Source organism: Archocentrus centrarchus, chromosome 11 (assembly GCF_007364275.1).
Source record: "Archocentrus centrarchus isolate MPI-CPG fArcCen1 chromosome 11, fArcCen1, whole genome shotgun sequence".
In the NCBI taxonomy this organism is placed as follows: domain Eukaryota; kingdom Metazoa; phylum Chordata; class Actinopteri; order Cichliformes; family Cichlidae; genus Archocentrus; species Archocentrus centrarchus.
In genome coordinates, this window is record NC_044356.1 from 16582884 (window position 1) to 16608826 (window position 25943).

Genomic DNA, 25943 nt, shown 5'->3' on the forward strand with positions numbered 1-25943 from the left:
TCTGAAATATTCCTTTAACTACAATAAGGTATTAAAAAAAAAGTTAATTTTAAGTTTGATATTAGCTACTACTAATGTAAATTCAAGTCCTGAGAAGCAACTCGGCAGTCTGCACTCTAGCTCAGGTATAAAAAGGCAGGGAGGATTACGGCTTGATCATGGAGTAACATTTGAAGAGGGCAGCTCTGTCAGAAATGTGAACCAAAGCTGTCTTTAAACGCAACAGAACTGGAAAAACAATATGGCAAGGAAAAGGATTTTGTTGCTTATAGTAATGGGAAAAGGAGGAAGACTAAATATAAACTATTGTTTAACTTACAGTATGTGTGTGTTACCATCTCAACTAGTGAGTGGGTGCCTTCCCTTTTGGTTTAACTGTATCTTTTCAGGCTGAAACAAACAGAGACTGAACGTGAAGTGTTAAATTGATTTGCTGGCAGACAGACATTGCAAACGCAGAGCGCCATGGGCTGTCCCATAGCCACATGTAGACTCAGTTTAGATTAAACGGTTAAAACATATTTTTAATTCTGTTTTGGAAAATATGATTCCTCTCTTTCTAGTTAGATGAGCACTAGAATCAGCAGGAAACAGCTGATTGTCAGTTTATTCCTGTAATGTTTTCTAAAACTGGCTTTGGAGAAAAAAAATAACTGAAAACGTGGCGTTTATAAAATTGCAATAATACATTATTTAGCTGCTGTCCTAACCAACATAATCCTCTAAGGCTCAGTAATAAACTCTTTATATTTTTCATGCCAAAAAATAAGGGAAATATGGCAAATTTGAATGTTGTTTGAACTTTAGATGTTGTTGCAGGCAAAATGTAGGCTAAGCAAAGTTAACCAGCTGGTGGCTGTAGCTTCACAGACCTGAGAGTAATATAAGTCTTCTCTTAACTCCCACACCCTGCCCTCATGCACATGGATGTAACTTTTTCCATGCGTTTTGGCTTTTTCGTGCACATGTAGACAGTATTTTAGATAACTGAACACAGAGCTTTTGAAGTACTCATTCCAGGGTGAGGAAACTCTGTTTCTGGATTTATGTGTGAACAAGGAAAACTGAGATTTAGTCTTGCAACGTCATAGGTGTGCGCCTATACCTTCTTTCTTTTGGCATCAGCCTGTGCGCCACGTTACTGTTTGTAGGCTTTTGACTGAGAAACATTTCTGTACGGTTATTTATATATCGCCACCTAAAATATGCTGCCTTGACATTTGTATTTTAATGTGGACAGAGATATCTGCCAGTCCTCATTTTTAAAAAAAAATACCTGTGTACGTGTGGACGGAGCCTTGCTCAGAATGCGATCAAGCAAATTTCTCAAAATGAAAGCTATCCAAAACTAGCTTTAAAGCACAATCACCAAAAAATGTGGCATGTATCTGCACCAAAAGCTGGGGTCAAAACATAGTAGTGGTCTGAATCTGCATACTGCACGTAGCATTAGTTAGGCAGTTACTACAGCTGAAAGCCACTTTACAACCCACCTCCACCCCAGTTCCTCCTTTCAAGTTGCATCCAACACAATCAATTTCATATCAGTAGCAACTGATGCCTGGAACAGTAGTAACTGGTCCATATGGGAGTCTTTCTGCTGCTCCCCCCATCTTATGCACCCTTATGGAAGGGCACGAAGATCCCAGAGCAGAGTCATGCTGCTAAATATAAATTACTGTAAAAAGAAATAACAATCTTTTGACTCTAGTGGTCCTGACTGAACGGATAATGATGCAGTAAAAGGAGAACACAAATTTAAGGCTGCATTTAATGCTGATCAGAAGAGGAGTGAATCATCGTGTTAAGGGAGCTGACAGTGCCATCGCAGAACGCAGGACATGGTAAACCAACTTGGCAGCAGAGGTAGAGCAGCTGCGTTGGAAAGCTAGAGTGTGAAGTTGGATGCTGTGGATTTATTGCAAAGTCAACTTAACACTACTGAGTGAATTAAGCGTGTGTGGGCAGAACTCGAAGCAGGCTGTGAAGGCAGCTGTCTGAAGCAGCGGTGAACGGCTGCGGTTAGAGGGGAAAGGCACGACCGAGGCAGAGTTTAACCCCATCACCATTTAGCTCCCTACCACCACCACCTCCTTCGGTGCTGCCTCCACAGTAACCCTTAGGTTAGTACAAAACTCGTTTTAACATTTGAACCGGCATCTGCATTTAAAAACTAAGGATTTCTACATGTTTTTGCAAAAACAACACGCTGATCATCTCCGAGCATCCACATCATCCACACCTGCCCTAAATATGTCTATTACACATCTCCTGTAGTGAGAGGAAAGTGAAGTGTCAGCATTACATTTTTACTTTCCTCTACCCTCTACATCTTTGTGTTTCCCATATGTGCATCGTGACTGGATTGTGTGAGGACTGCATAAAATTTTGATCACAATGCAAGCAAGAATCCGCCGGGATGTGACCTCAGTTCAGAATGCAAAACAAGAAAAAGCTGCCATGAGAGCCTCTAGAGCTGCAAGCTATTGCATCCTGAAAAGAAACCACACAAGTGTCTCCACCAACTGATTTCAACACTACACATTGCAGCTTTATTTTCCTGATTTTGTGCTGAAGAAATCCTGAGAGTAAGAGTACCAATTTAAATAAATGTGCATATCATTAAGCTGCTATTGTTTCATCTTTTGTGAAGACATAAAATAAAGTGAACTAACAAAGCTTTTTCATGTTGTGATAATACAAGCCTTCACTCCTATTTATTTTCTGTTCATTTGTAATAAATCACAGCCCTGACAGCAGCATTGCAGTGATTGGACAGACTGCTCTTCTAGTAATATCACTCAAATGAATATCTTTCGTCACTGCCTGAAAGCGATGCGAAACCATCTGTGAAGGTATCACTAAAGGCAACGTCCTTCATTCAACAGGGCTCTGCTTTTGTGGGTGATAAGGCGCTACAGTCGGAGTGAAGGCTGTTGGGAGCGCCTCGGAAATTCATCCACATTCTGCTTCAACCACACGAGGACAAAAGTGGCTCTTTAAAAGCACAAAATAGTTTTGTGATGAAAGGATTAAAGCCTATCTTTAATCAGGATACCACAGATTTTAATGATCGCATGTAAGTATGCCATGTGAGTAATAATCTGAAGTGCAGGTATGGCTGATGTAAATTCACTGGTTTAGGAAGTGCCTTAAGAGAAGAAATGAGAATTTTACTCAATGATAATGGAGTTTATATTATTATGCATAGAGACCCATCTTAAAATGTACAAAAAATTATGTCACCATAATGTAGCCAGTTTAGTGTTTGTACACTTTTTGCCATTGTGACCATTAAAGTTGAAACGTTCCCTTTTTTTTTCATTTTGCTTTAAGCTATTTTTGGAAGCTTTAAGCCAGCAGGCAGACCCATTACCTTTTTCTTTTATTGATCTCTTGTCCTATAAAGGCCTTTTTCACAGCAGACATCACAGTTGGAAAAGTGCAGATACAAAAAAACTGAAATTAATAAGTGGCACACTTGAATAAAACCGAGTCAATGTTAATCTTACTCGAAACACCTGGACTTTTCCCACTGTGATAATTCAGATGTTTGCTCAGAAAAAAAAATACCCATATAGAGGAATGGCACTGTAGAATAAAATTCATTTTATGTTGGTTAGAGATTGCGAACACTTTGACATCAGGTCATCAGGGCTTTAAGAACAAAATCTCTGAGTTTACTGAAATGAATCAGCTCATCGGTCTGATTGTAACAGGCAATCTTGAAACTAAGTACTGACATTAGGAACTCAAAGGAAAAAAAAGTGCAGCTTTCACCAGCAAAGCTAAGAGGGTTTGGCATTCGCAGTCACAGCTAACCCACTGAAATAACACACAGTACACAGCACAGGATTGTCAGACACCCAGGCGAGAACAGATCTGACTGCTGATGGTTTAGTCGTGCCCAAAGAGCGACACTGCTCCCAAGCTCAGTGCATAAATGGACTGTAAAGTATCCACTATCTTAGTGATGACTGTGATGCAATTGAGCACTTTATAACCACAACATTTCTAATTCCACACCTGCTGGGGTTGTTTACTGAATGTCGTACGCACATATTTGTTCCAGGGTTTATGTGAAGCTTACAACATCAGCCAGCAGAAAAAAAATTAATTAATTAAATGTTTACAGCCGCTGGTTCTTTATATTGACAGTTAGGGTTTGTCCGTGTTCCTTCTGACATTCAAATCCATAGTGTAATCATTTTGTTTTGTTTTGTCTATGTCAGAGAAATCCCTGCATGATCTCAACTCAACACAAACTTTAACTTTACAGGTACTGAGTGCCTTTTGTCTCTGGCTTATAGAACATTACCATATCAAAAATTCTCTTTCGAACTGCAGCCTTGTCCTCCTCGGATTTTTCATTATGAATATTGGATGAAGTGTGAAAACAGCATCACTCTGAGGGAATAATATTTAAAATCTGAAATGGAGCGCAATGGCCAGATGACAACCTGGAAATATACATTAAGATTACTTACCTTTCTTGGTCAGCACTACGAAACCGAGGCAAAATCATTTGTCTGAAGCTGCTGGTCCGGTCGAGTTTGGGCTGGCTTTTTGCCCTCTTGATGGAACCCTTCAACCTTCGATTGAGAAAACTCTAAAGATTAAAAAAAATACATATATATGTCAAGGAATATCAAGGATTAGCAGTTTACAGTGGGGCTAACAACCCTGATCTATGCGTTTTCTACGCAGGCATAAAGCTTACGTCACACACAGTGTGTGCACGGTATGGTATATTTCCTGTACTTACCGGCTGTCTGAAAGGCTGTGGGGTCGTATTGGGAGGAGTTTCCATGCTTGACTGTCTTGCAGAGGCAAAACTTGCCCTGCGAGATTGGTCTATGAAGGAAAAAGCACCAAACAAAAGCAGCAAGAATAGCGTGTTAAATCAATAAGAAGTGGAGACGATTTAAGCCTTCAACAAACGCAGGTGCGCAACTTGAAAACAATAAATGTGCAGCTAAACATGTGCAGCTGCATCTTAGCATCATTATTATGACATTATTATTAATATAAAATAGGTAAGAATTTTGTTAAATTAAATTTACAGCCTCTAAGTTGTGGCCCTTTAAATGTATCACCTTTAAAATTTGGTAATATTTACCTACTTGTGTAAATTCTGTAATGATTTCACATTCAATTTAAGACTTATCTCACCTAATGTCAAATAAACACCCCCTGCCACAATTTGGCAGCCAGTTCTGAGATAAAGATTTGAATTGTCAAATCATTAGTTTTTTTTTACTTTTTTCCAGGCTTGAATAGTTCATGTAGCAACTCTGCCAAACCAGATGAAATTTGTTAAGAGTTAAGAGGTCTCAATGGAAAATTAACTGTGTTGGCAAAATGCTCAGACACAGTAATGACATTTTACATTAGCATGATGCTGTGAATGCAGTTACAGAAATGATCAGCTTGATCCTGTAATAATGAGAAAGAAGGAACAAAATGTCTTTTTCGAGCTCAAACAAGAAACAAAAAAAAAGCATTACACTCCTGCATAATGCTTAAATCAATCAAATGGTTATAACTCTGACTATATTTCATCTTTTTTTACCAATTTGTATTGCTTCATTGCAACATTTTGTTGCAGTCTCTCTGAGGTCACAACACAGTTAATTTTCCAGTAGTTAAGAACTACATTTTATTGCTTTCACAGTAATTTTCCTACTCGTAGCTTGTGTCATTACCTTGCAGCTGCCACTTCAGTTACATAAAGAAATGAAAACAGCATCAGAAAACATGACAGAACACACAAGCAAGATACCAGCACAGAGAAGTTCAAGCTGAAGAACACCAGCAACAAGAACATACAGCTACAGCCCCCCAGAAAAACACAATGAACACCACAGTCTTGAAAAAACAACTGTATGCCCAAACAGTGATTTGTCATCAGAAAGGAAAACTTTTTATATCTAATGCCAGTGAAAAAAAAAAAACTGATGTGAGAACTATATTTGGAGGAAGACCCACACTCTGATGAGTCATCTTGAAACCCATGGTCTTGGTCTGACTTTAGGCTAGCAGCAACTCTGGAAACATGTTGATGGATCTATAAAAGTATATGCATCTATCTTTAGGGATTCACATTTGACGCTTTCTCTGCGTGACTGTGTGTGTGTCTATGTGGCGACCTGGAAGAGAAGTCCACTGCAGAGGAGCATGAGGATCACATGATACATATATATCCATCCCACATTATTCCCAGAATCCCTTTGTTTAAATATGAGGTATTCATTAACAACAGAATAAAGGAAAATCAGTTTCCTTCAAACACAAACTTAAAAGAATAGTTCTAGGAAATGGTTACTCATTTTCTTGCAGACGCTTGTTGTCTGTAATCAGGAGTCTTGTGATATAAAGACACTGACCTCAAAACTGATCTCATGATAACACAGTAAATAATCCAGAATCAGCAACCAGCTTTTTAGCCTTCATGAGACCACAAGCCCAAAATATCAACATGTTTTTTGACATGTCCAAAATAAATTGGTGAAACTAAGATCTGTCAGTTTTTTCCTTTACTTATATGCATGTACCCGTTTACCATTTGGTTTAGCCCCACAGATTAGTATACTGGGGAAGTGCATCGTCTTCAGAGACTGAATTGATAATATAGCACCTTACCACACTGTAAAACATGACGCAGCACAAAAAAAAGTCAGGCAAGAATGCACACCAAGAAGCCCAGCTGCACACAAAAACAGTCAAGCAACGAGGCAATCAAGAAGAAGCAGACTTTCCGATATTTCCCATGTTTGCTATCTTAACTTCACTATCTACAGCATCTTTCAAAAGAAGAACAGTTTCTGATGCATAAACTGAAAATAAACAACGTGCTATTTTTGCCCTGGGTCATCATCCAGAAAACCTTTCGGCTTTGATGGAGGAGCACCCATTCACTGCAGCTGCACACACCTGGGGTTGAGACCTGGCCTGTCAGCCAGCCTGTAATTTGTTTTCCATCTTTAATCTTTGGCTCAGATAATGCCATGTAGATTGTGATTGACTGAAGATAGGACACCGTTTGACATCAACAAGTTAAAAATGCATACATAATAAAAAAAAAAAAAAAGGCAGATAAGCCTGCTTTTTGAATGTTAATCTAGACATTTTGACATTTTAGGAAACACAAAAACTTTAGCTGGCTTTTTCCCATGCTGCGTGGCAAAAGACAACGCAGTACCTAGCTGTCTTACATTTTTTTGATGCAATTCCTCACCCAAATTTTCTGTACAAGATAATATCACCATCTTACATTCTTTTGACCACCATAATCATCATATACTGAAAATCTGATTTCTTGACTGTCCTATCTGTAAGATAAATATCAGGAAATGGCCTGTAGCTGGTTAGCTTTAGCTGAAAGAAATAAAACAGGGTAGCTCTGTCCAAAGGTCCAATGTATGGGCTGAAACAAAATCTCCCAGAGGTGCTCTATTGAATTTAGGTCAGGTGAGCCTGGCGGCCAGTCAAGTGCTTTCATCTGTGAAAAGCACACCAGTGGTGGGATTGCCAGTTCTGGTATTCTATGGCAAATGCCAATCAGGCTCCATGGTGCCAGGCAGTGAGCACAGGGCCCACTAGAGGACATCAGGCCCTCAAGCCACCCTTATGAAGTCTGTTTTTGATTATTTGGTCTTAGACATTCACACCAGTGGTCGGCTTAAGGTCATTTTGTAGAACTCTGGCAATGCTAACCCTGTTCCTCCTTGCACAGAAGAGCAGAAACCGGCAATACTGATGGGTTAAAGACCTTCTACAGCCCTGTCCAGCTCTTGTAAAGTAACTGCCTGTCTCCTGGAACATCCAGGACACAAGACACAGCAAACCTTCTGACAATGGCACGTACTGATGTGCCATCCTGGAGTAGTTGGACTACCTGTGCAACCTCTGTAGCGTCCAGGTAGTGCCCCATGCTACCAGCAGTGACCTTAGCCAAATGCAAAACTAGTGAAAAAACAGACAGAAAAGATAAGGAGGGAAAAATGTCAGTGACCTCTACCTGTAAAACTATTCCTGTTTTGGGGGGTTGTCTCATTGTTGCCCCTCTAGTGCCCCTGTTGCTAATTTCATTAACACCAAAGCAGCTGAAACTGATTAACAACTCTTTCTGCTACTTAACTGACCAGATCAATATCCCAGAGGTTGAATTGACTTGATGCTGTACTCTGATTAAAAACGGTTCCTTTAGTTTTTTGAGCAGTGTATACTGTGTTGATCTGATAGCAAAATCTACCTTCCAGCACCCCCAAAGCTGTCTTAAGACAGAGTACAGCTAGCATGTCCCCCCTTCCCCCCCTTATTTCTGGCCTCTGAGGCAAGCAAATGTTGACCAGCTCCTGGCTGTTGCAGCAGGCTGCCATACATATAATACACAGATATGAATGTGGTATGATGTGTGAAAGAAAACAAATGTAATTCCCAGATTATCAAACTATTCTTAAGATAATAGACTGCTCGTGGTACCTTTATCCTCTATGCAAACCTTTGGGAACACAATCTATATTTAGCCCTTCCTCATTCCCCCAGAAGTGGAGGTTTTATTCTTGAAAAACAATCATATTTTCAGCTACACAGCTGTTCAACCTTTGTAATAAACAAGAAACATCAGGGGGAAATGAGCCATGTCGAAAGCTAAAATGTGGCCCTTAAGTGAGCCCAGGTTATACAATAAGGTCATATTCTTTTTTTATATGAATGCATTTTTTAAGCTAGCTTCTGAGCGTGCCATATCTTTCACAGTACATAAGAAAACGTGATCCTGTTTCATGTTCATATTCACTCTGCTATTCTATTTTTGTCTCTGATTGATCTGCTGGAGCATTTTTTATTTATTTATTTATTTTAGAAATTTCCCATTACCCACGGGAGCTGTTTTTTTCTTCCCTTTGCACGCAGAATCAAGACACTCTGTCATCCTATGATTTCCTCACTCCCAAAGCCTGTAAATAGGCGACTCTCCAGGTTCTATTCTGAATCCCAGCTAATTGTTTGGTATCCATGGAAACAACTCCAAGGGCTTCTACTTGAACTGCAGAAGATACAGGCACACAACTGCACAGTAAAGACGATGAAACACACCAACACGCAACACAATGCATCTGTTTCTCCCAACAGACGCGTGAGTGAAGTGGTCGGACCCGTCTGCCGGCCACGAGGGGGTAATCTTCCTCAACCGGAGGAAATATTTCCATTGTGGGGCTGAATCCTGACACCGCCTCGCTCCTCAGCGCGACAGCAAACGGATCTAATGACCCAGCAGAGGAATATTTAGCATGTATTCCCACTTGCCACTGAGAAAGTCACCTGCAGAACGTGGTGATCTAAGTAAACGTGACATATTAGAACACATGGATGCGTTCACATGGGCTATTCTGAATGTAAATTGCTGTCAGGACGGAGTGTGTGGGTGGCAACAGCCTCTAGCTAACTGTGATACAGAGAGGGAGAAAACAGAAAGAGGAAGACTGCGAGTGGGTGTTGGAGAAACATACTCAACCTTTAGCATGTATATCTCTATTAATACATATTTGGAAACTTTGCTTTTTAAAATAATTTAAATAAAATCATTTTCAGATACTTTGGTTCCCACTCATACAGGTGTAAAAGATGCTGGATATAATAATGGCCCACCCCTTAAACTGAGTGATCACGACAAACAGTAATTTAATAATAATCATGTAATCTCTCTGCAGATGTCTTCCAAAAGATATACAATCACTTATGAAAATCTACCAAAATTACCAATATCCATACAGTTAATCCACCAAATCAGTCTCAGGGTGAATTTAAGTATTAGCAGAAACAATGATGCCGTCACAACTGGCAACCTCACTAATCCGGCATCTCATGCTACCTTACATAATAGGACACTTCAAAAAAGAACACTGGACCATAGCATCACCAGCACTCCATAAGACTGAGGGGCTGCAGCCGTGCCAGAGGCTCTGTCAGGCTCTAATTCACCACAGGAGGTGATCTGAGGTAAACATTAACACTAGCATGCTTTCACTCATAATGACAATTCTATCTTGTCAGATGTTTGCATTCTAGGATGATAATATTAGGTATAATGAGCACTCTAATTAGACACTAGACATGCAACTGTTTCCCCCTCACTGAAACTGTTTCCTTGCTTTTAGCCTAAATAGAGAACGGGATGTACACACAACTTACTTGCTGCTAATTAGAGCTAAATCCAATGTACACTGAAGCTCGTTAGTTTTGAAGGTATTTGGTCACAAACCTGAGTATTGCTGATGATGATACTTGGATTAAAAGTTAGTGTACTGTCAAATTCAAAGTCACTTCTCTTAAATGGGAAAAAAAAAAGAGAGAGAGAAGTCAGGGGATCACCAAAGGGAACTGCAGTAATTACAATTTGTGGAGCTCAAATCTTCAAACAGCAATCAGTGTAATGAGAGCCACAGCACTAGCATGTTGGCTGAAGGCTGGTATCAGATCTGCACGGGTACCCTGAGATGAGGTATTCAGACAGTATCAAACAAAAGTTGGGTTTTTACCTAAAATAATACCGTAATTAGTTTCTGCTTGTTGGCTTTAATAGAAAAAAAAAAAGCCAGTCCCAAGACACAACGTGAACAAGTTTTCACACATATAATATAAAACTGTTAACAGCCCCTCGCAGTTTCATTGGTTCATAATGTTATTTTAGAGTTTCTGTGTCTGGAATGCACAACTATGACTCAAAAATAAAGAAATAAATAAAACAAGTATGGCCCAAATTCCCACAGACCATACTACAGGGAGAAAGATATAGGTTTTAGGGTTATTTAGCTGAATGTAAACACAAAGCAGAAAACATATTGTGCTTGATCTATGTGATGTCGTAGGTTAAATGAAGTCAACATATTTATAAAACAGCCTCCTGTTTGTTAAAAAAAAGTTAAAGAATTAGTGTATTTAATAGCAAAATTAAGACAGTAAATGTGCTTTTAATTATGCCACTCTGTATCCAAATGAACCGTTTTAAAGCAGGATAAAAATCTACATTTATGCTAATACATAAAATGGTGTTTGAGGCCTATATCAGTGTAGTGAGGATTACAAAATAATCTATTAACATGTTTCGATTATACACTGCTCAAAAAAATAATGGGAACACTTAAACAACACAATATAACGCCAAGTAAATCAAAGTTCTGTGAAATCAAACTGTCCACTTAGGAAGCAACACTGATTGGCAATCAATTTCACATGCTGTTGCGCAAATGGAATAGACAACAGGCGGAAATTATTGGCAATTAGCAAGACACACTCAATAAAGGAGTGGTTCTGCAGCTGGGGACCAGAGACCACTTCTCAGTACCTATGCTTTCTGGCTGATGTTTTGGTCACTTTTGAATGTTGGTGGTGCTTTCACACTCGTGGTAGCATGAGATGGACTCTACAACCCACACAAGTGGCTCAGGTAGTGCAGCTCATCCAGGATGGCACATCAATGTGAGCTGTGGCAAGAAAGTTTGCTGTGTCTGTCAGTGTAGTGTCCAGAGGCTGGAGGCGCTACCAGGAGACAGGCCAGTACACCAGGAGACGTGGAGGAGGCCGTAGGAGGGCAACAACCCAGCAGCAACAACCCGCCTTTGTGCAAGAAGGAACAGGAGGAGCACTGCCAGAGCCCTGCAAAATGACCTCCAGCAGGCCATAAATGTGCATGTGTCTGCACAAACGGTTAGAAACCGACTCCATGAGGATGGTATGAGGGCCCGACGTCCACAGATGAGGGTTGCGCTCACAGCCCAACACTGTGCAGGACGCTTGGCATTTGCCAGAGAACACCAGGATTGGCAAATTCACCACTGGCGCCCTGTGCTCTTCACAGATGAAAGCAGGTTCACACTTAGCATATGTGACAGATGTGACAGAGTCTGGAGACGCCGTGGAGAGTGATCTGCTGCCTGCAACATCCTTCAGAATGACCGGTTTGGCAGTGGGTCAGTAATGGTGTGGGGTGGCATTTCTTTGGAGGGCCGCACAGCCCCCCATGTGCTCGCCAGTGGTAGCATGACTGCCATTAGGTACTGAGATGAGATCCTCAGACCCCTTGTGAGACCATGCTGGTGCGGTTGGTCCTGGGTTCCTCCTAACGCAGGACAATGCTAGACCTCATGTGGCTGGAGTGTGTCAGCAGTTCCTGCAAGATGAAGGCATCGAAGCTATGGACTGGCCCGCCCGTTCCCCAGACCTGAATCCGATTGAGCACATCTGGGACATCATGTCTCGCTCCATCCACCAACGTCATGTTGCACCACAGACTGTCCAGGAGTTGGCGGATGCTTTAGTCCAGGTCTGGGAGGAGATCCCTCAGGAGACCATCTGCCACCTCATCAGGAGCATGCCCAGGCATTGTAGGGAGGTCATACAGGCACGTGGAGGCCACACACAATACTGAGCCTCATTTTGACTTGTTTTAAGGACATTACATCAAAGTTGAATCAGCCTGTAGTGTGTTTTTCCACTTTAATTTTGTGTGTGACTCCAAATCCAGGCCTCCATTGGTTACCAAATTTGATTTCCATTGATGATTTTTGTGTGATTTTGTTGTCAGCACACTCAACTTTGTACAGAACAAAGTATTTAATGAGAACATTTCATTCATTCAGATCTAGGATGTGTTATTTGAGTGTTCCCTTTATTTTTTTGAGAAGTGTATATTGAGGGTGGGAGCGGAACTCACTAAGAAAAAATGCTTGAATTTATCGTGACTGTCCACAGTGTGGATGGTCCCATCCAGTTTGTCCTGGAGTGACAGCGTTTCCAGATCACATACACCAAATCTCGTTATGAGTGGTCTGGAGCTTATGACAACAAGGAGCCTCTGGTGACTCACAGATGGGCCTGCTGGGGCAGATGTCATATTCATGTCATATGGAAGTCTCCATAATAGCGAAATTCCAATGAGTAAATACTACCATGTCAACAACCAACCCGTGATTATGCCATGGGAAGTTGCTCTTTTTATGACAGTATCCATAATGTAAGTCAAACTGTCAAGGTAGCCGGACCTAATCCTACCTTAATGGTAATGTGAACATAGGATCAGCAAAGTGTGGATAAATATTTCATCACTGTCTATTCATTTCAAGTGATTAGAAGTTTTGTGCATTTAATAACTAATAAAAACAAATATATTTTATAGTTTAACCCTTTTGCCAGTTCATGACTTTCACTGAAAAGAAAATGAAGTGGTTCAGATTGCCTATATAATGATACCAAGCTTCAAATCCAGTGAAACAACCGGCTGATATTTTATTACAGGGGTTTTGCTTGAGCACAAGGGTTTGCATCAAAAGTTAACCTGCATGGTAGGAGTGGTTCTGCAGGTGGGGACCACAGACCACTTCTATACTGGGACGGGCTCCAAGAAAGATAAAGTATGGATGCTGTTACACGTTCATGAAATTTTTTAGATGCGACTAAATCTTCAGGGGTATATGATTTTCCAGCTACATCAATATTAACTGTATTTAATCAAGTTTACAGCAATATTTGCACATATATACAATACACTGCAAAAGTCTTGAAATGTCACCCCTCATTTCTTTATATTTTGCTTCCAGGGAGCCAGATATTACTCTATTTTAAAACACCTCTTGAGCAATAGTTCTCCAGGATTTCTGAAGGTCTTTCAAAGTTTGTATTTGGGCATTGACTGCTTTTTCAATCCAGTCCTTGTACCTGACCATCTACAGCTGATTTTTTTACCACTCAACACTGATCTATCAATCATTCAAACACAAAAAAGGCGCCCATCTCAATGGATGAACCAGTGCTGTGTCTACACATAGAAGACAACTTAGCAAAGAACCAATTTTGAATTATATCTTTAGGCACTTTGTTACTAGCAGCCTGTCACAAGAACACATAATTTGTTCCCATTTCTTTAGCTGAATCTATGAAAAATGCCAAAGATAACAGTTTGAAAGACATAAAATAGTATTTTTCCACCAACAAGTTGAGTCCCAAACAGCTATTAGCTGAAAATGTGGCATATCTCAGCATGGTGTGCAGTGTGCCCTTGAAAAATTGTAGGAAACTGGACAAGTGGAGGACAAAAGTAGCAGGCCTAAAAAGCTAACTACAGCAGATGAAAAGCATCTGAAAGTCATGTCCTTGAGAAACAGGAAAAATCCAGTAAAGACCTGACACAGGACCTGAGAGATGCATCTGGCTCTTTAGTTGAGCCATCTACTGTTCACTGAAGCCTCATCAGTGGAAGGGTGGCTGTCAAGACGCCATTCTTAAGAAGGGAAACAGGAAGAATAGGCTGAGGTATGCCAAATTACACAAGAACTGGACTGAAAATCAGTGGCAACAGGTCTGATGGAGTGATGAATCCAAATGTGAAGTTTTTTTGGTTCAAATTATCAATATGTACGCAAGGAGGTCAAAGAGGTAGAACAGTGAGCGTCTAAAGCCATCTGTAAAATACAGTGGAGGGTCTGTCATGTTTTGGGGCTACATTTCAGCCGGTGTTGTTGGGGAGCTAGCCAAAATTGATGGATTTATGAAGGTACCGTCATATTTTGGTCCACCATGCAAAACCATCCGGACAACGTCTGATTGGAAACAGCTTCGTTTTTCAGCATGACAGTGATCCCAAACACACTGCCAGTGCAGTAAACACATTCCTGGATAGAAAAACACACAATTGACTGCTAGCAGTGACGGACTGGCCTCCCCAGAGCATGTTTTTGCCTTATATACTATGGTTCCATGTATGTAGATAGTTCATTGAATCCTTGCACCTATTTTTCCTAGCAAAACATTAAGAAATGAGGGGTGACTTAAGATTTTCATCAGTACTGCATAAAACAATGTCCTATACCAGATTCCATGTAAATCTCTTCTATTCAGTAATTTTTTCATACATTTTTGGACTCCCCATTTTTATTTGAGACTTTTATTTTTTTGTGCCTTGGTTCAATCTGTATTTTCTTGTTTTGTTTGTGGTCTGTAGTCATTCTAAGTTTGTATTTTTGCTTTACTTGCAGCTTATCTGGCCAGCTATCCATCTACGATGTGATTCTAGCTTTCTTGTAATGTGGTCAGGCTCTCTTTGTTTAAAACGGTGAAACACAAACTAAAAATGATCAAAATCATCTTTGACATATCCAGTATGTTTAAAGTGTGAGGTTTGAGATTTCTGAGATTCTCTCCGCCCCAATATGACGAAAGTAAAGGTAACTTGGTTTGTGACTAACGTAAGATGAGAGGGTTTTTTTTTTTTTTTGGGGGGGGGGGGGGGGGGGGGGGGGGGTATTATTACTTTATAATACGATTATATACGAAGTGTTTCTGGTCCCAGACTACAGGGTTTACTGCAGTAGTATTTATGTCCTTTTCTAGAAAAAACTGAGCAAGTGAATATGTTATGGAATTACATAAGGGCATTATATTTATTATAAAATTTTTAAATGATAATATAAAAAATATAACAACATTGACTTGGTGGTGAACTATTTTCTTTCATTCCTTTTACATTTACTTGGTTACAAAGGATTTCCGATGAAAGCTGCAGTTGCACAAGACGTTTTTGATGAATAATTCACAACAAACTGACATTAAATAGTCTAAACTTTATAAGGCTGATTATAAGAGGCAAGTGATAAAATATATTTTTGTGATTTGTGTGAACTGGCTCCTCAAAGCCAGTATTTAACTCTTAAATAGCAACTACCAAGTAACTCTGAGTTAAACACGGCTCATCTCCCATCATGAATTCGTGCAGCGTCACAGGTGCTGAAAAACAGCAGACAGTGTAATGAGTGTAGAAAGTTAAGGCCATTTTTTTCACAGCAAGCTGTCCAAACAATCAGCCTGCATGACTGACAGGAGCAAAGCCCTGCAGCATCAACTGCGTGGCTCTTTGACAGCCCGGCAGCATTGCCCCGGGAGGTTTGACATGGTTTAAGCGTGAGCAGTGATTTACTAAACACAGAATGACACTGGAGATGCCGAGTGCAGAGAGGCACAAACTGCTGGCATTTAGAGAATCAGATACTTAATACTTAAGTCCTAAAGTGCCTGCTGTTCTTAAATGTGAAGTGAGAAAACATTAGGGCTGTTTAATAGAGTTAAAATCCCGTTCGAGTAAAGACCCAAACATGGTGGTCTAACTAGCTCCATTAAATGAGCCCAGCATGTACACCCAAAAGACTAAGATGCTTAAATGCAAGATGCTTAACAAAAATGTGGACAGCTGGCTTTATCCTAAGAAAGCAAGCGACACGACTGACTCTTCAGAGCTACTTTGGTTCTATGTTTAGAAGCAGCACTGTAATCAAGTAAAAGTTAAATGCACAGAAGAGCTGCAGGATGTGAAGGAAGAGGTGGGTGGAGGGGCTTGAGAGAAAGCAGGGGCAGTGTGGGAGCGAGGGAGCCACGGGAAAGAACCTGCGATCGGCTGGAAAACTGGCAGATATTTTTGGAGAAACACAAAGAAAGCGAATGTAACAACTACTTCTGAAGGCCAAGACAATACTGTATATAAATGGCCTCTGAGCGGAGGAAGACATAAGAACAGTAACCTAAATAAACAATCTGGAGTTGCTCTCCATCACGTGTGTTTTCTGTCTCTCTCCTCCCTGTTCCTCCCCCTTTGTGTGTGTGTGTGTGTGTGTGTGTGTGTGTGTGTGTGTGTGTGTGTGTGTGTGTGTGTGTGTGTGTGTGTGTGTGTGTGTGTGTACTAGCCAAGGGAAGTGTGGCCTAGTTACCATAGGAACATGTTCGCTGCTTGTGCACTGCTCTCTGTCAAACTACCTTCGCTTTTGCTAATGTATTTAGAAGCTTTAATGCTATGCTCGTAGATGAGCAGATCCAAATTAAAGAGCTGAGAAGGAAATCCTGGAGATCAAGAAGCAATGTGGACCTCTTGACACTCACCCCACTAAGATATTTTATTAGTCCACAACATCACACATCAAAATAAGGCGATTCTCAAAAACCATCACCCCTGCAGCGACCGCCTCTTGTTTGCTTGTTTCTAAAGTGCATTATTGTGCAGGTCTTAACGTCGAAAGCAAAACAACGGCTTTACACGCTGTGCTGGCTAACAAAATTACTTCTCTTCCTGTCCCTGAAGGGAGAAGAAATGACTGCTTTCATCTGGGGAGGTAAAGGAAGCACAGTGAGGAGGAAGGAGGAGTGAATCAAAGCCAGAGTAAAAGGCAAATGGCGCTATCAAACCTAGAGGATGTCAAAATAAAACTCGGAACGTGGCTCAGATGGTGAGTGACGCTCCAGTGGAGGATTGAGTGGTAAAAAATCCTCAATATGCTGAGATACTTCTGTAAACCTTTATAGTGCTGAAAAGGATTGGGAAGCATGGCAGGTGGGTGGAGGGGAGCAGAGTGGCACATCTGAGGCTAGAGTGCATGTTAAACCCTTCGTTAACCACCAGCAACAGCGGTGTTGATGCATTTCGGAGAGAACAGAAGACTAAGGGGGACATATAAAAACATATATAACAGATAAAAACCTTACTGGACCATGACAGACTGGAGAAGCGACTAAAAAAATGACATTACGCAAAGCTGACAATGGAGAAAATAGGACTTTGACTGGGTCTTGGCTAAACTGACTCACTTGGGGTTAAAACTCCAGGTCCACCACAGCAAGCCTCCGCTTGACCAACCAACCCAAACTGACTCTGATGGGGCAGCCACGTCTTTGAAGATGTGTCCATGCAGCTATATGGCACAGACACAAATAAAGTTTACTTTAGTTTTTGACATCGATGAACTAACAATCCCAACACAACAATGACCAAAACAAAAAAGGTTTAAACACCAAATGAAAAAATATGAAGCTGTTATTGTCTGTGAAAGTAACGGTGAAGCAACGTTAATATAGAGAATATGTCACACTGTACAAATCGAATAAAGAGAAATGTAATTTTGTAGATAGTAGTAAACAGCCCTGAATCTGGAGTTAAAATTACTTTTTGCTGTGCTGTAGGTAGAATCATTCTTCATCTACCTGGTAAAATGATGCCATAGATAAAAAGCAGTAGGAACTTATCTTTCAGAAAAAAAAACAAAAAAAAACAGATGTTTAGCTGTATGACTCAAATGTAATAATATGAGAGGTACCATCTGGGCCTACTGCAGAGCATGTGAACATACAAACTTGTCCATGTCATTAAAAAGATATCCATTTTTGGGCTGCAAAACACGGCATCCACCCCATCATAGCTGATCTCTTTTTTTTTTTAGGTTTGCAAGCTAAATGTCATGATGCTGCACAACCACAAGCCGCTACCATGATTAATTGATAAGCATTCCTACAGACATGGATCCCCTCCAGGTATGGTGGAAGATGTATAAAAATACCCTGCTCTGAATGATGATTTGTGTCTGATATGATTTTGCCATTAAAAAGTTCAATTTCCTGCTTTTGTTAGAAGGACATTTCTGCTCACTGCCTTGTTAAAAAAAAAAAATCAAGTATGAGTGAATATGCTAATGTGGTTTTTTGTTTCATTTAAAAGGTTAAAAAAATACTAGATACAAGATATCTCATCATATTCAGAGTATTTAACCAATGACAGCTTTAGATTTTCACATTACACTCAATTTAAGATGCCTACTGGAGCAGAATTGGTCTCTAAACTACACAGAAATCCACCTTAAACTCACAACTGTAGGTGAGCACAGCACTCCCCACCATAAACAGATGAATCTGAAAAAAGCCGCTGCACCTATCCCATTCTGTCCAGTGACAGTTAATCATCCAAGAGGGAAAAGGTGAGAGGAGGAGTCTTGCACACGTCTTTTTACACCTTGTTCTTTAATTAAAACTCATATTACAGGCAATATTTTTACTGTCATTCAGAAAATTTTAAATATTTATTTTATGACATCCTAGTTATGGCATGTCCCTCTGTCCTAAACACAGCTGTATGAGATGCTGACAAGGGAGACAGCCCACAGAAATTTGAGGTGTGCTATGGCTCAGTCACACTAGAATTAAAATAGGACAGCAACCTCCTTGTGACAAGATGGGGTGGGTGGGGGTCAGTGTTTGCCCGGTGATTGCACTGCATTTTTTCCACATTCGGCAACCAACTGCAAATAGTTGCAGCGACCAACAGACTACTCTGCAACACCCTCAGTGTCTGAGCGACCACTTTTAATTGCAAGGCGACGCAACCTGTTTTTCACAGCCTTTTTTGGACTGACTGCAGTTACTTTCAGACAGACTGGCAAACGACTCCAAACAATTACTGTCTAATTTAGAATACTTTATTGATCCCAAAGGGAAATTACTATTGTTACAGCTGCAACCGTTTCATTTAAACAAGTAAACCTAAAACACAATAACATACACTAAAGGCATAAAAGTATAAAGACTAAAGAGATATTTTGACTATAATAAGAACAGACAGATTGGCAACAAGTCGCAATCAATCTGAGTCAGTCTGTACTGATGAGCACAACTTGTTTGCAATGCATAGTTTTTACAATAGGGGACTTGACTCAATTGAGTCCCAGCTGGTTATATTCCTAAATAAAACCAAGGCTGCCAAGCGCCTGTGTCATTTTGCTGTCCTGCAGCAACTACGTCAGTGTTTGTGGAAAAATTTCTAAATTCCTGTTTCAAATCTATGAGGTTTTGGATATACTCTGAATGTAAGTAGCTAACGTGAATTTCTGTTTAATGTAGATTTGCAATTTTTGCCATTTTATCCCAGTTAATTGCTGACTCCATCTTATTGCCATTTTATCACCGTCTTGATGTACCAAAGGCGTTTTGAAGAAGGCAACTGATGCAGAGAGGTCGCGGACTACTGTTTTCCCTAGTGTGACTGTAGCATAACTCCAGCGGCCATAAGAGAACAGATTAAGGGGAGAAAAATATGAGGATGGAGTTGAAGGGCAGTTCTGTGAGAGCAAGCTGATGATTGTTATGAGGTATTACTTTGTCAGATTGTGTTAAGTTAGAGGAGAGGTTCAGGATGGGGAAGAACTACCAGAACAGTAAAAAATATCTCCTCTTTTTTCTGTTTGTTGGCAGAAAAAAAAAGGAGGATGGGAAATAAATCCATGGCCTGAGGCAAAAGAAAACAATTTGAGAAAATTGCAGGACAGGATTTCATTGACAGGACTGCCTTTTTTTTTTTCTTAGAGAACATTCAACTAGACTGACAAAGCCTTTCTGTCCTTGGCAGCAAGAAGAAGCCCCCTCCATGCACTGCATTGAAGATGGCTGAAGAACAGCAGAATTATGACGGAAACTTGGTGCTGGAGCAGAATCGGCTCTTTGCCGGCTGTCAGGCTCCCGGCTGACAACTGTGACAGAGTGGCAAAGAGTCCAGATTCTCAACAGTTCATGAGGAATTGAGAAAGATTAATAGACATCCATGATTCACATCTTTCTATTTCAGCTAAAGTAACAAAATAATTTCTGGAGGAGATTCACGAAACAGGCATTTCTTATGAAGATACTCATTTCATATGGAGGAGGATGAGGAAATCCTGCGAGGGACAATGAGTCAGAGTGAGCCAAACTTATCTTATTCCATCAAGTGTGCAGCCTTAGACGTTTCATTAACTGAAGCACTGCTGTCTTCACTACATTGTGGGGTTTTTTTTTTTGGATTAGGATGGGAAACAGTTTAAAAGAGCCTACCGAGTGCAGAGACGGTGTGACATAATGGACCGTGAAGATGGTGGCCATTCAGTGTCCCAACATCAATCTGTTGCCAGTGGAGATGGAGGAATACCAGCAATAAATGAAATCTCTCATGCGTAGTTTGGCAAATCATCTATTCCTCCAAAATACACATACTGAACCCAGTACAAAGTCCAGTGAAACTGGGACACTTCTTGGCAAATGCCATTTTGGCCTAAAATAGATATTCACTAAAACCAATTCTGTTATGTAACTAAACTGAGCCTTGCCAAAGTTCTTGTTGTCATAGTAAACTGACTACCTGACAGGGTAAAATAACCCAGTTTTGTAATTTAGTTTGTCTTATCTTTAAAAAAAAAAAATGAGATCTTTAATGTATCATTATGGATAACCCACACCCCCTCTGCAGGTCCATGCAGGTGTTCAATGTGCAACACCCACAGACAGCTCATTAAGAAACTACAGGTATCAGTGAAATTAGTGCAAGCAAAGTCTCACTGACTCTACAGTAACTGACTGCCAAGAGAAGAGAGCAGCAGGTTTGTGCATTCATTAAACTGGAAGTTTCCCTGAAAATGAAGTAAATTAATGAATATAATTTTTCTGAATGTGGGGCGCAAAGTGTTAAATGTTAGTCACAATAAGGAATCTAAGCAAAATACACCTCAGAGGCAAATCTTTTAAAACACATGCTTAGATACTTAGATACCGATGAACTTTTTTTTCCGCATTAGGGAAACTTCATGAAAGCATTTTTTTACCAATGGGGAGGCATTCTAGGGAAAATTACAGTTATAATTCAGCTGGTCTGCTGCACACAACATAGCAGATACTGAGAAGTTTGTATGTGCAAACCATAGACTGTATATGAAAGATGGACATAGTATCTGGGTCTGAAAAGGGAAGCCAGGAGGGGAAGACTTCTCTGGTTCCAAAAGGATGTCTGGTTTATAGAAGTAAAAAAACTGGACATCCTTTTTGAGATTTTGTCTCTTTTTATCTCCGACTTCTGTAATTTTTTCCAGTCAGTGTGTTTACTCAATTGGTACTTTTACATATTACTGAATAAACCAGGGTATGCTTTAGGGCTTGGGACTGACAAATTGCTAACATATTAGCATGCAGTGTCCCACGGATTCTCAGTCAGATCCCCCCCGGCTCCTCGTGTCTGGGTTGAAAACACCAGGGTCGTGATGGCAAAAATCAACCTGAGCATCACAACAGGTCACTAACCTATGGAGAACAACAAGGAGGCTACACTGACCTTTTATATACAGTCTGTGGTGGAAACTTGGGGTGTGGCAATAAGTGGGTACTGAGGATAAATATTTTAATTAATACTGATATGTTGCTAATTCACATAAGATAATATAAATGAAAACTGTTTGGCACTCCAAATTAAAAGGTGACAGTATCACAGCTTACATGGAAGATATTTTCATGTTGCTCTTGTCCTGAAGCGCTTTCACTGGGTTTCACTATAGGATAACTGTTCTTTTAGCACACTTTCTCACAGGTCTCTGCAGCCCTATGCTTGGATTTTGAGTGCATTTCTTTTGCTAAACAGTAAACAAAATTAAAGGTGAATTTGACAACACTGACATTTTTCTAGATATTAATATTTCTGATATTTCTATAATTCATGAGTATTAATTGTTATGATATTGTCACAGCCTTAGTGGGAATTCTTAATAAACATCCATTAAGCCAAAGTCAGAGGGGGGGGGGCAGCTTCTGATTACACCCAGCAGGTCCTTACAGCCGTTCATTCTGGTTTTGTGTAAAATCACCTAAAAAAAAAAAAACATACTGAAACACACATACAAGAGAGTGTATCGGGTGTTTGTGTAAAATCGTTTTGCATCACCGTGTCCTGATGTCCCACTTTTGGCTCAAACCTTTACTGTCATCAGAGGTCACACAGCCTGTAAAACATCACCTTAAAACCAAGTTCAGCGAGACACACTGAACCAGGACACCTGCCTGCTGTGCGCAGGTCTGTTGAGTTTCACTTCTGCATGAACAGCTGGTGTAGACCCTCCTATCTACGCTGTAGATATTAAGGCTGTGAGGTGGGCCAGCATCACCACACCAGCTGTCACTAATACAAGGCGAATACTTCACAGGGAGATCAATGAAAGACTGTGCATAGGCAGAGATCCTTAAAACACTGTAAGTTTTACAGTATGACATCCATCTGTCCACACTTGAGAATAACACTTACCCAAAATTACGGTACTTCCTTATGAAGAAATCTTAGTTACATCTGTGGATGCAGACTGTATCCGGTGGGTTTCCAGCAGGGCACTTGGGAGTGGGGGGGTGGCTGAGGTTGCAGGTTTACTTTCTTTTTGGGATGAAGGTAGAATCAGTTTGTGCAGACCTGAGAGACGGTTTCCAGATAAAAGCCCAGTGCTGTCCTCTGTGAAAGAGAGTTGTTTTATTCATTAGGCCAACTCGCAGCTCCTCTTGTTCCTCACCTATGCTGCAATGTGTCCATACGTGCTTTTGTCCAGTGTGAAGGCTTCAGAGGAAAAGGTGAAACTGACTGTCATAGGGATCCCTTCACCTTCAGCTCAGTCCACCACTGAAGCCAAATCTTGCCCCTCAGCAGCGGCTCCGGTGTGCGGCTCAGCAGCTCTCCTCTGCTTCTCCTCCCTCTCTTCTTCCTCTGCTCCCTGTCCCCCAACTCTATTACAATCCAGAAACTGTGATGTGATACGAATGCGGCTTCCTCGGTAATAAAGACAATCTCTCCTGGGTACCGTTTTTGTCATCTTAATTGTTTGTTCTGGGCGCATGTGACTTCAAACAGCCCCTGCGTCGCCTTTTAATCTGGGAATAATATGTACTCCTGTTAGCGCATTTGGTCTGCCGATCCACACAGCCAATTAGTTCATCATTTGTCGCTTGTATTTACATTTTTTTAAAAAGCACTACACGGAGATTAAAAGCACATTGCTTACGGTTAAAGCCACGGAAGGCTGCGCATCAATTATGCCCTAACTTACATTAAAATGATTATGAAGGTGATGTCTGTGGGCTATGCCAACTCTAAGCAGCAACAACCGTACTGCACAATGCGCGCACTAAAAACACAGAAGCATTGAAATAAATATCCTGGCGTATTTACAAGCGAGATCACAAAGATGTGCAGCAGCACTGGAGCAAAATCTGATTCATGCACATTTTTTGACGTGCTCCATGTTTCTAGCTAATCTTGGAAAGCATCTGTAGTTAACCCTGCGTGGCTCAAAGACGTCCCCATAATCCAGAAATTGATTACGAGGAGGAGGAGGAGAGGAGAGGGGGGAATCCGGTACCAAATTGACGCGGTGTCCTTTGCGCTCCTGCAGTCCGTCAACCCCTAATTTTAATTTAACGCCAGTGCACGTAAAAAGGTGCACGGAGAAGTCTCTCCCCCGAGGGCGGAGATAGAGCGTAAGATAGGCATACACCAAAACCAACGCCTCCAGAGGCAGCAGAGTCCGCCCTGCGCTGCACCATCTCTGGAGTTTGTATCGCCAGAAAAATACAGCACAGCGATGACGGCCGACCGCCCACCGTGCCGACTGTTACCGACGAAAACGATGTCGACGAGTAGTAAAGTTCATCTGAGTTTCTTCTTGCACATTTAGTCAGTGGGCAAGTAGCTCGCACGGGAGTAGGGACACTGCGCCGAAAGTTTGCATCTGAAAACATTTCCATGAGCTTATTTATTTATTTATTTATTTGCAACAGTGGGGCAAAGTGATGCTTTTATAACTGTGGTGATGTGTCCTGCAAGATCATTTTAATAAATCAGTGCAGCTCGAAAAGGAAAGAGACTGAGAAGGCCCTCAGGGACCCCGGGTGCACTGCGGAAATTGATTTGTGGTAACTTAATTTCACCTGTGGCATATGGGAGTAAGCACTAGAACAGTTGACAAGTACTATGAGGTGCTTTAGTGTCCAATTTTTACAGAAAAAAATGGATAGTGCTTAAACAGAACATATTCCCAAATTAATCTGTAATAGCATGCTAATGATTCACATGACACAGGTGTCTGTTCAAAGTAGCAACATACTGAAAGGAAAGGTTCAGATTTTAAGAAGTCTTTAGCAATGCCCACATGCCTGTTTTTTCAAGCAAGAGTTATTGCAGGTAATAATTATTTCTGACCCTCAAGTAATCATTTCCTATATCGAATCCAAAATGAGCAGGGAATCAGAAACCAAACATGCTTTCTTTTAAAAACAGAGCAGGGGGGGCTGTGCTGCTGGGGATAATGTTGTTTAGGGTACCACTGGGAGGATGCAATGCAATCCAAAATACAAGCTGTTACTCCAGTCAGTAAGAGACACCAAAGCAGGCCCAGTAATTTCAGGAAAATCAGTAGAAGCAAGACAGAATACATGTGTGTGAATGAGAAGGAGAGAGGTGTAACGATGAAACTGCAAAGAGTGGATGAGTTTAAATACCAGGGGTCAACCATCCAAAGCAATGGACAGTGCACAAGAGAGGTGAAGTAAAGAGTGCAGGCAGGGTGGAGCATGTGGAGACGACTATCAGTGGTGATTTGTGACAGAAGAACAGCAGCAAGAGTGAAAGGGAAGGTTTACAAGATGGTAGCGAGACCTTCTGTGATGTATGGTTTGGAAACAATGGCACTGACAAAAAGACAGGAAGCTGAGCTGGAGGTGGCAGAGTTGAAGTTAAGATTTTCACTGGGAGTGATCCGAATGGTCGAGATTAGAAATGAATATATCACAGGGACAGCTCAGGTCGAGCAGTTTGGAGACAAAGTTAGAGGGGCAAGGCTGAGATGGTTTGGACATGTGCAGAGGAGGGATAGTGGATATATTGGGCAAAGGATGATGAAGATGGAGATCCAGGTAAGTGGAAAAGAGGAAGACCACAGAGAAGGTTCATGGATGTAGTGAAGGAGGACATTGAGAGGATGCTAGGGATAGGGTGAGATGGAGGCAGATGATCCGCTGTGGTGATCCCTACATGGTGATCATGTTTTTTCATGGTTGTATGAAAATATATATGATATACATCTGGAGTGCACATTCACAAACTTTGCCAAAAGAAAAAGAGCAACAACAAAAAAAAAAAACACAGAGGTGTTGTAAAACCTACATGTTTGGTCTGAATCCATCATGCATCAAAGCTAATAAATAAATAAACACACTGGATCATAATGTGCCTCAGTAGGATCTTTCCTAAAGTCTTTCCCTGTGTGGTACATGCATGCTTTTCAAACTCAGTGATAAAATATCAGGCT

At 40.8% G+C, this 25943-nt stretch overlaps 1 protein-coding gene across 1 annotated transcript in view; it reads right to left on the bottom strand.

Annotated features, from left to right (window-relative positions):
• The window catches only part of LOC115788122 (ras/Rap GTPase-activating protein SynGAP-like), a 42677-nt gene extending 37830 nt beyond the window's left edge, over positions 1–4847 (bottom strand). The window contains exons 1-2 of the mRNA XM_030741041.1: positions 4766–4847; positions 4488–4609 (exon numbers count right to left, since the gene is read on the bottom strand). Coding sequence (XP_030596901.1) covers positions 4488–4609; positions 4766–4810 — 167 coding nt within the window. The 5' untranslated portion in view covers positions 4811–4847. The remainder of the gene's footprint in view (positions 1–4487; positions 4610–4765) is intronic.
• Positions 4848–25943: the final 21096 nt, after the last annotated feature.